This window comes from Mesoplodon bidens (genome assembly GCF_964165515.1).
Source record: "Mesoplodon bidens genome assembly, chromosome: 2".
In the NCBI taxonomy this organism is placed as follows: domain Eukaryota; kingdom Metazoa; phylum Chordata; class Mammalia; order Artiodactyla; family Ziphiidae; genus Mesoplodon; species Mesoplodon bidens.
In genome coordinates, this window is record NC_138177.1 from 142,221,973 (window position 1) to 142,232,320 (window position 10,348).

The 10,348-nt window shown below is 58.9% G+C and overlaps 1 protein-coding gene across 2 annotated transcripts in view; it reads left to right on the forward strand.

Moving 5' to 3' along the window:
• SLC1A7 (solute carrier family 1 member 7) overlaps nt 1-9,986 on the forward strand; it is a gene marked incomplete at its 3' end in the record, with an annotated part of 47,324 nt that extends 37,338 nt beyond the window's left edge. Inside the window, exons 5-11 of one of the 2 annotated variants that reach the window (XM_081218477.1) lie at nt 465-687; nt 4,307-4,406; nt 5,115-5,348; nt 7,302-7,496; nt 8,271-8,405; nt 8,835-8,937; nt 9,567-9,986. In XM_081218477.1, coding sequence (XP_081074603.1) covers nt 465-687; nt 4,307-4,406; nt 5,115-5,348; nt 7,302-7,496; nt 8,271-8,405; nt 8,835-8,937; nt 9,567-9,785 — 1,209 coding nt within the window. Of the gene's footprint in view, nt 1-464; nt 688-4,306; nt 4,407-5,114; nt 5,349-7,301; nt 7,497-8,270; nt 8,406-8,834; nt 8,938-9,547 lie in introns of both variants that reach the window. The other variant, XM_081218478.1, reaches the window with a different exon arrangement.
• Between the last annotated feature and the right edge of the window lie 362 nt (nt 9,987-10,348).

Consider the following 10,348-nt stretch of genomic DNA (forward strand, 5'->3'; position numbering starts at 1 on the left):
GGGGAAGAAAGCTCGGGACAAGCTGAGCTTTTCAAATAGAAAATCCAAGTTTCCGTCAGTAGAAGGCAGGGCCGGCTGGCCGTTATGGATGGATAATGGATGGTTGAAAGGGGATAAACAGATGAAAGGAGGATTATCCAAGTAGATTATCCAGGTAGGAGATGGATGGATGATTAGAGAGGGTCCCAGGTGGGTGTAATGAGGCATAGAAAGAAGAGGGAAGGCGGGATGGAGGGAGGTGTGGCTGGGTAGTGTATGTATGGATAAAGGAATCTCAGTTTTATTTTTGGTAAGATATTGATAATAATTGATAATAATCCCTGTCCTGCCTATGTCACAGGGTTAGTGTCAATCAAATAGTTCATGAGTGGATACAAATGTGCTTCCAAGATGTTATTATTATTGTTTTGTTGATATTAATAACAACACTTGGACTCATTCCGGGTTGGGATGTCACCCCACAGTACCGCACCAAGACTACCCCCGTTGTGAAGTCCCCCAAGGTGGCACTGGAGGAGGCCCCTCCTCGGCGGATCCTCATCTATGGTGTCCAGGAGGAGAATGGCTCTCGTGTGCAGAACTTCGCCCTGGACCTGACCCCACCGCCCGAGGTTGTTTACAAGTCAGAACCTGGCACCAGCGACGGCATGAACGTGCTAGGGATCGTCATCTTCTCTGCCACCATGGGTATGTGCTGCCCACCCGCCCCGGCGTGCCCTGGAGCCTGCCTTCCTTGCATTTATCCCTCCCTGCATCCCTGCGTCCAGTAACCTGAATAGCCTGGAGTCTCCCCATCTTCCAGGTGGTTCCTTCCTTTCCTTTCCAAGGGAGGGGCTCATGTCCCCATTCCATTACGGGGGCAGGAGGTATCCCCAGCCCTCCCTCAAGTTGGAGCTGATGTTCCTCACTCAGAATTCCCCATCCCTGGGTGCTGTTTGCCTCCAGGGGTGTCGGCCCTCCCTATGAGAAGAGCATGCCTCTAGTCCCGTCCCAGCGGCTGTTTATTTAAAGCCCTCATTCCTCCCCTCGGCCCTCAACCATGGGGCCTTCTCTCTGCAGACCTGTCTGTGCCATTTCTTGGGGCCCCCTGACCACACCCTTCCCTTTGCTACTCTTCTCTGGGTCCCCAAGGCCCACCACAGGCTACTTAACCAGGAAGCTGGTAACGCTTAACTTGCACAGGCCCCTTTTGGGGCCTGTACCTATTTTTCTTTTTTTAAGTTTGTATTCTTTTTCTTGAAGAGGTCCGCAAACTGTGTAAGCTTCAGATCCCACAAAACCTCTGGATACGCCCCTGCCTGTGCGCCCATGGCCACCCCCGCCAACGTACGCATACAACCTTCTCCCTTTTTTGGAGCCTAGGAAGTCCTAACCCCTCCACAGCAATCTAGCTTGTCAGTCCCACCTCGTCCTTCTAGGCCAGCCCAGGGGTCATCATGAGTCTCACTATAAAATCACATCAGCCCCCCGTCACCCCAGCCCCAGACCTGGGAGGGCCTCTCTGGCTTCCAACTCCTCTGCAGGGCTTTGTTCTCACTGGAAAGCCTCCCCATCCTCCTGGATTCTCAGGCAAGGAACCTGGGGGTCACTTGCTACCGCACCTTCTGCCTCAGCCCACACCCAAATCCAGTCAGGCCTGCCTCTGAAATCTCTCTCCAGTCTGTGCATTTTACCTTCGGCCCACTGCCCCAGCTAAGGCCGCCGTCATCTCTTACCTGGTTTCTGCAAATACCGCCTCAAGAGTTCCCTGTCCTGCTGTGTCCTCCTCACAGGGTCACTGAGTCTCTATGTAAAGCCTCCACTGGCTCCACTGTACTCCAAGAGGGGTCCAAACGCCGCGCGCGGCCCACAGAGCCTGCAAGCTCTGGCCAGGCTGCCCCCTCTCGTCCTGCTCACTTCCCCACGCCGAGCTGCCCGCCAGTTCCTGGAAGGCGCCTCCCGGACCCTTCCCACCTCCCCTCAGCCTGGCTGTTCCTGCCCCTCCCTCTCCCCTGCACCTTTCTCATCCTTGAGGGGCCTCTGCATAAGCATCCCGTCCTGGGGAAAGTCTACCTGGCCCCCCAGTCAGGTGCCCTGTGTTACTCACATGTTTGACCCAGTGCAGTTAGGTAATTGTTTGTGTGACTGTTTAACGGCTGCATGGCAGCTGTGTACGCTCCATGCAGGCGGAGACAGGGCTTGTTCTCCATTTAGCCCCATAGCCTCCACGGGACTGGCTGGAACAGGTGCTCAGTAAAATCTTCCAGAGAGGGCTTCCCTGGTGGCGCAGTGGTTGAGAGTCCGCCTGCTGATGCAGGGGACACGGGTTCGTGCCCCGGTCCGGGAAGATCCCACATGCTGCGGAGCGGCTGGGCCCGTGAGCCATGGTCGCTGAGCCTGCGCGTCTGGAGCCTGTGCGTCTGGAGCCTGTGCTCCGCAACGGGAGAGGCCACAACAGTGAGAGGCCCGCGTACCACAAAAAAAAAAAAAAAAATCTTCCAGAGAGACGGGTAGATGGATGGATGGATGGATGGATGATAAGGGGTAATGGAGCACTTATCGTCGTGGTCAAAAGGCCAGGCAGGCACACAGAGGGGCCAGGACCTCAGAGACCCGAGTGTGTGAGGAGATGGTATTTGGAAGCATCCTCAGTCCATCTGATAATCTGTCCCCAATCCTGGACTTTCTTCCTCCTCCCAGCCATCACCTCTCTTAGGGGTGGTAACACACTTAAAGGACATCTATTGGCAGAGCTAAAGGAACCTTTGAGACCCTTCAACTCACTGTTTGCTGAGCACATGCAACTGTCCACGTGTCAGTGTATATTTGTTGTGTGTGCCCAGCTCTAGCTGCACCCACATCTGTGTGCCCACATCTGAGTGTGAGCGAGCACACTTGCACGGCTGCTCCCCTCACCGCAACCTCCTTCCCCGTTTCCTCCCTGGTGCTGGGATGTGGCTGACGCTAAGGTGTCATTCGCCTTGCCTGTCGGAGGAAGCCCACTGCCACCCGCTGCGTCCCATGCACACTAGCACCCAGCTAGCCGGAGCCCATGGGTGCCCCAGGGAGCCTGATGGGGAACAGGAATAGCCGAGAAGGGACAGAGGCAGCAGAAACCCTGGCTCTGAGCTCAGTCAGGCTTCCGTGGGCCAGATGCGCAGGGCTGGGCCCAGGGTCATCGCATCTCCGGCCTCTCCTACCCACCCCAGCAGGGCGCCACCGCTCCCCATCACCCGTGGTAGCTGCTCCACAGACAACGTGGATTCAGGCTTCGTGGGCAGGGAAAGAGCTCTTCTCTGGAGTCCCACAGACCAGGGTTCAAATCCTGCCCCTCCCCAGCTGAGTCAGTGGGTGAGCCTCTCGGACACAGTGACAGTAAGCTCCATGAGGGCAGTCACAGGGTGTGATTTGCTCTCCATTTTTGTGTCACCAGAGGGAGGGCAGTCACTTGTCACTGTTCCAGGAGTGGCCTCACCATGCTCACCTGCATGAGCTCACCCCACAGAATAGCACGCATGTGAATGCTTCCTGAGTGACGGAGAGCCCAGAACCCCAAGGGTAGGGTAACAGGGGCTCCGGAAAAGGCTTTATCATGCATTCATTTGTTCATTCATACATTCATTCATCCATCCAATGATGAGTTGCCTTTATGGGGTTAACCTTCTACTGGAGAAGACAGACAAAAACACCAGACTGTTGTAATAAGTGATATGAAGGGATCAGAAAGAAGTGAAACAGAGGGGAGTAGGCAGGGAGTCTGCCAGGGCAGTGGGAGCGGGTCTCCAGCCAGGCCAGAGCTTCGGGCGTTGGGTACCATGCAGGCAAAGGCCCCACCACAGTCAAGAGCTTGATGTAGTCTAGAAACGTGAAGAAGGCCGCGACGCAGGAGCACAGTGAGGAAGGGAAAGCAGGGCCTGACAGAGGCGGGAGTTGGAAACGGGGTCAGATCAAGTGGGGCCTGAAGCGGGGGGTGTGGGAGTGTTGGTTATGCTCTGTGTGTGCAGGGAAGCCAGTTGGAGGTGTTGGCAGGGAGCATTTTTATCTTCAGAACATGGCACTTGCTGCTGGGTAGAGCGGGGTGAGAGAGGAGGAAGAGATGAGAGCCCTGTGGGGAGGTCACAGCCTGCTCCAGCGGGGAGGAGAGGGGAGGTGCGGGGGAAGCGCTGGGGCGTCAGAGGCTGCTGGGCAGTCGGCTAAGCGCCGAGATCTGCATGTGCCTGAGGTCTGTCCCTGCCTGGCCGCCAGCGTGTGTTGGCACACGTAGGCGTCGTGCACATCTGCCGCCGTCTGCGGCGTCTGTGATATGCTGTGTCCCTGCCCCCCGCAGGCATCATGCTGGGCCGTATGGGTGACAGCGGGGCCCCCCTGGTCAGCTTCTGCCAGTGCCTCAATGAGTCCGTCATGAAGATCGTGGCAGTGGCTGTGTGGTAAGCCTCATCGTAGGGGTGCGGGGGGCTTCTCTTCTACCCACTCCACCCCCTGCCAGCTCTGCCCTGGGCAGCCGGAGGGACACCGTGGTCCCTTAGGAGGGAGCAGAAAGCTGCCCGGGAGGCTGCGTTCCCCTGGATCCCCCCAGCCCTGACCAGGCCGGGTTCCAGCCCTGGGCCTGCTACTTCTGGCCCCATCAGGCCCACTGGCGGCAAGCTAAGAGCTAATAAACCTGGCCCTGTGCTCTTGGCCTCAGCTTCCCCATCACCTGGGGCCTCATCAGCTCAGTTTTTGGAGAAAGGAAACACTGGAAGCGACAACCAGCTGCCCCTTCTTGGTTCAGAGTTCAGACGTTAGGAATCTTCTAATTTAACCTTGCACAGTCAGATGGGGAAATGCAGAGGCCTGCCAAGGTCACCTCCAGAGGCTGTGGCATTGCTGGGCTGAAACGTGGGCTTGCAGAGGGCAGGGGAGCTCCTCAAAGGCCTGGACGGAGGAAGGCAGAGCGGCAGGAGGCTGTGCATCGCTGGGCCGGTTGAGGTAGCATTCGTTTCACCACGTGCCAGGCACCTGGGCACACAGTCTCATTCTGTCCTCACAGGGGCCCCGGGAGGCTTAGAAGGGTGAAGCTAGGCAGTGATGCAGTGCCAGGGCCTCCCAGGACCTTTGTCTGCCCGGCACTGAGCCGGCTGCCCCGCCCACCCCAGGTACTTCCCCTTTGGCATCGTGTTCCTCATCGCTGGCAAGATCCTGGAGATGGACAACCCCACGACCGTGGGAAAGAAGCTGGGCTTCTACGCTGTCACCGTGGTGTGCGGGCTGGTGGTGCACGGCCTCTTCATCCTGCCCCTGCTCTACTTCTTCATCACCAAAAAGAACCCCATCGTCTTCATCCGCGGCATTCTCCAGGCCCTGCTCATCGCGCTGGCCACCTCCTCCAGGTAGCCCTGGGCAGCGGGCAGGATGGGGGAGGAGACCATGGCTGAATGCTGTCCTTCTGTCCAGCCATCATTTGTCCGTAGCCATAGAACCACGGAAAGTGTCAGCGTGACCTGCTTCACAAACTTGGGAGACGCTACGGTAACAAGACGTATTCTTAAAATGTAATGCTTGAGGCACTACCTGCCCAAATGGCAGAAAGCCCTCCTCCACCTGCCCACATACCCCGGGTTCACTCAATCCACATGGGGCTCGGCTTCCACGCAACAGGGGCAGGGAGAGCTGAAGAGTGCTGAGTCTGCAGTCGCTATCGCTGTTGCCTTGCACTGCCACGTGGTGCTTCTGTTGAAGTCAGGCCCTGTGCTGTTTAGGGACCTTGCCTGTCTACTGTCACTGGGACAGCCTGGCAGGTTGCCCCGTCACAACCTTGGCGGTGTCTCCAGACAGTGGGAACTTGCCTCATGGTTCCATCACCCACGAGCTGTGTGGCTGTGGGCCAGTCACCTGACCTCCCTGGTGACCTCCCTGTCAGTTTCCTCGGATACAGACTGAGGATCATTGTGGCCTCTGCCACATAGGGTTACTGTGGGATTAATGGAGATAACCCACTAAGGCCGGTCTGGGCTTGATGAAGCAGCACCTGCCCTCAAATATCCCAGACCGCAACGAGTGCAGGAGACCCAGGGAGGTAGTGTCATGCAAACTCGGCTATTGAGCAAGGGGTGGGGTGGGGGAAAGGAGGTGGTCACTTACTGGGCATCTAACCCTGTGAAGAAAGGGTGGTTCTCCCCACAGCAAATGTCCAAGCTCCGCATGGAAGAAGTCACCCAAACTTGAGCCCATGTCTCTGGCACCAAAGGCCTGGCTCTTCCCTGCATCCCTTACTGCCTTCTCTTCCCTGGGCCTCAGCTTCCCAACCTGTAAAATGGGAATGAGGGCCACCACAGACCCCCTTCCCTGGCAGCCACATGGCCCACCCTTGGCAGCAGAAGCACCTCATACAGGACTCAGGAGGAGCAGAAGCCCAGTGAGGAGAAGCCCTAGAAGCCTTGTCCAGGAACCCTCACCCAGGGCCGAGGGAGGAGGTGAGAGGGAAAGACGAAGCCCCAAGCAGCTGCTGGCCCCCGTGACAGAGCCGGCAGCCCTCGCCATTTCCTGTTGGCAGGAACCACGGCCTAGGGCCCAGCATGCCTGGGGCCCATGAGGGGCTCTGGCAGGGGCCAGTGGGCTTCCCAGGCAATGGCCTGTGGAAGAGGAAGGGCTCTGGGGCCAGGCTAACCCAAGTTTCAGTCCCAACACTGCCACTGGGAGCTCAGTAACAACACAGCTGCAACGTGAGCAGTGGCTACCACTGGTTGAGCGCCTACAGTATGCAGACGCTGTCCTGAGGGCCCACTCGTTAATCCTAATAGCTCTGTAATGTATGGACTGCTTGGGACAAGGAAACTACGGCACACGCAGGTTAAGGAGGTGCCAGGGCCACTGGGCTAGTGGGAGGCCGGAATCTGAAGCCAGCGGTCCCGCCAGAGCCCTGCTTTTGACTGACCTCTTCATCCGCACTTGGCACAGTCGTGCGACACAGGGTCAGCCCCTCCTCCCCTCTGGGCTTCAGTTTTTTCTCCTGTAAAAGGGACTTAAAACCCCTCCCTCGCAGGAAGCCGTGAGGATGTATAAAGCACAGTGCCCGATGCATAGTAGGAGCTCGGCTGGTGGTAACTCCCTTCCTGACCTGTGTGTATGGGGGTCTCTGAGGCCCTGGGCCTGGGCAAGTCTGGCCATGTGACCATTTTCAAAGCCCCTTCAGCCTGCTCTCCCCCCACCCCAGATGGGCCAATTGCCTGGCGTGGGGCCGGGGGTGGGGGTGGAGAGCTTCCATCACTGGTCAGCGGGCAACCTGGGGGCCCTGACCATCCTGGAGCAGGGTGATGAGCAGACACTGGCCCCTCTGCCCACAGCTCAGCCACACTGCCAATCACCTTCAAGTGCCTGCTGGAGAACAACCACATCGACCGGCGCATTGCCCGCTTCGTGCTGCCCGTGGGCGCCACCATCAACATGGATGGCACCGCACTCTACGAGGCTGTGGCCGCCATCTTCATTGCCCAGGTCAACAACTATGAGCTGGACTTCGGCCAGATCATCACCATCAGGTGCACTCCTGACACCCTGCACCCAGTGTGGATTGGGGTGGGGGTACTCCGGAACAGCCTTCAGGAGTCTTGAGCTCCCAGATCTCATGGAGTCTCTGAGGCCCAGAGAAGGCAAGGGGCTTATTCCAGGCCACACAGCAAGCCAGTGCTGGGGCTGAAATGTGACCTGGCCTCGTGACTCAGGGCACCAGTATCCTCCCCCAGCGCTGCTCTGCAGAGGGGGAGCTCTGAGCAGGCTGGGAAGCTTGGGGCCAGAGGAGGGCCTGCAGTCTGGACATGCAGAGCAGGGAGGGTGATGCAGGCAGGCACAGGGTAAGCAGAGGCCAGGGGCAGGATTGAGGGACGGTGGAAGAGCTGCTGGTGTGGCTAGAGCTGAGGGAAGGGTGCTAGGGTGAGGGGCAGAGGCCAAGGGGAAAGCCTCACATGCCACCCCGAGGGTACAAGTCTGACCCTGGGGACCCAGTCCTAGAGGGAGGCTGGGCAGAGCTGTGCCAGTGGACAATCAGAATCTGTGGGCAGCTTCCTGGAAACCTACAGAGACAGTGGCTCCAGACACAGGGTTTTCCACAAACTTCTCAGGAGGTTCTGCTGAGGCCAGGGATGGGGGCCTCTGGGACCACAAGACCTTAAGCAGAGACATGCCTCCCACCCAGGGAACCCCCTGATGTGGCATTCCTAACAATTCCTGCTCCACAATGCTATCCCCAGAGGCCCTGGGATTTTGGCCTCCTTCTTGGGTCCAGGGCCCAGCAATGCTCCCTGCCCCTCCTGCAGCATCACAGCCACCGCAGCCAGCATCGGGGCAGCTGGCATCCCTCAGGCCGGGCTCGTCACCATGGTCATCGTGCTCACCTCCGTGGGACTTCCCACTGATGACATCACCCTCATCATCGCCGTCGACTGGGCTCTGTGAGTGGGGTTCGCCCCACCCACCCCTATCCCTTGGGTGGCAGGCACTCGGGGTGGGCTGGGGAACTGCTGTGGTTTGGCACAGTGGGTACTCGCTGACACCGGCCCAGCTGCATTCTTTGCGGGGCCCAGTTTTCAAAAATGAAAATGTGGGATCCCTTGTTCGAACATTATACAGAATTTCAAGAGGGTGGGAGCAGAGCGTTAGCCCAAGTCCAGGCCCTTCTACACACAGGCCCTGCGCCACTGCACAGTCACGTGCCTACAAAGCCGACCCTGCATCCCCCACTTCAGCATCACCACGGGGTGGTGGGCTGGGAGGACCAGGAAGGCGCCCATCCTGTGGGTGCTGCTGGGGTGAGCACTGTCCTCTTCCAGCTCCCCTTACAGCAGAGGGCCTGCCGCTCACCGCCCACCTTGGCCCACCAGGGACCGTTTCCGCACCATGATTAACGTGCTGGGTGATGCACTGGCCGCCGGGATCATGGCTCACGTCTGCCGGAAGGACTTCTCTCAGGACACGGGCACTGAGGTGAGAAGGGTGCCTCCCTCCCAGCCGGGCTGCCCAAAGACCCGGGGGTGGAGCCAGGTGGGGTGGGCAAGGCAGCACATCGGCCACCCACCAGCTGGGCAGCCCTCGCCTGATCCCTGCATGCCTTGTTCTCATCGTGGGCACCCGGGTGACAGATTCCTCTAACAGCAAATTGCTGAGCACCCACTGTGGCCGGTGCTGATCCAGACACAGGAGCAGCAGTGGTGAACACAGTCAGTGCCCTCAGGGAGCAGCACCCTAGTGTCCTGCCGACAACAATGCCAGCGTCCACACGTCTGCGGGGGCTTCACGGTCCTCAGGGTTCCTTCAGCAACCACGTGTAGCAGGCTGCCCCACTCCATGGGGAGGACGCTGAGGCCAGGCAGGGGAGCCGCCCATTCCCGCACTGGACCCCGTGGGCCAGGTGCCCTCCTCTACTAAGACAGTCCCAGGAGAAGGCAGGACAGCTTGGAACTGGAGCCCAGAGAGTCCTTGTGACCTATCAAGACCCCCCAGCACATCTGCAGGAAACCCGGTCAGGTTGTTCCCAGCCCTTTGCTCCTTCAGTCCTCCCTACCGCCTCACCCCAGTCTCGCCTGCTGCTGCCAAGACCTGTTTCCCCTCACCAGAAGCTGCCGCCCTGCGAGACCAAGCCAGTGAGCCTCCAGGAGATCGTGGCGACCCAGCAGAACGGCTGTGTGAAGAGCGTGGCTGAGGCCTCAGAGCTGACCCTGGGCCCCACCTGTCCCCACCACGTCCCCATCCAGGTAGAGCAGGATGAGGAGCCAGCTGCCACCAGCCTGGACCACTGCACCATTGAGATCAGTGAGCTTGAGACCAACGTCTGAGCCTGCGGAGCTGTAGGGGCCAGGGGAGGCCTCCGCGATCAGGGGCCAAGGGCAGGATCTCAACTCATGACTTTCCTGAGCACAAGGACCAGGCTCACACTATCTTTCCCCCACCTTGAGAGACCGGAATGAGATCCACTTGACGGAGAGTGGAGTCTCAGAAAGGGGAAAGACTGCACATGGGAGCCCCAGCTGGAGAGTTACAGGCAGGCGTAGCCCAAGCCCCGACTGTAACATTTCCATCATGTTGGCCTGTGAGGGCGGCAGGCAGGGGTACGGTCCCCACTTTCTGGAGCTCAGAGTTGAGGCTCTGAGAGCTGAAAACAGTTGCCCAGGTCTCAGAGCAAATAATGTCAGGGCCAGGACTCTAGTTCAAGGCTTTCAAGCCTCGGCCCCTCCCTCCCGGAGGATAGGGATGCCTGCAAGGCCAGATGCCGAGAGAGAGGCTCCGCCCCTCCCCAGGAGCCCCAAAGCCACCACTGCTTTCAATTTATGAAGACATAGCAATGTCCTGGTTCTGCCCCAGCTGTGTCCCAGCCCAGGCCAGCCCCCACCCTGCCCCG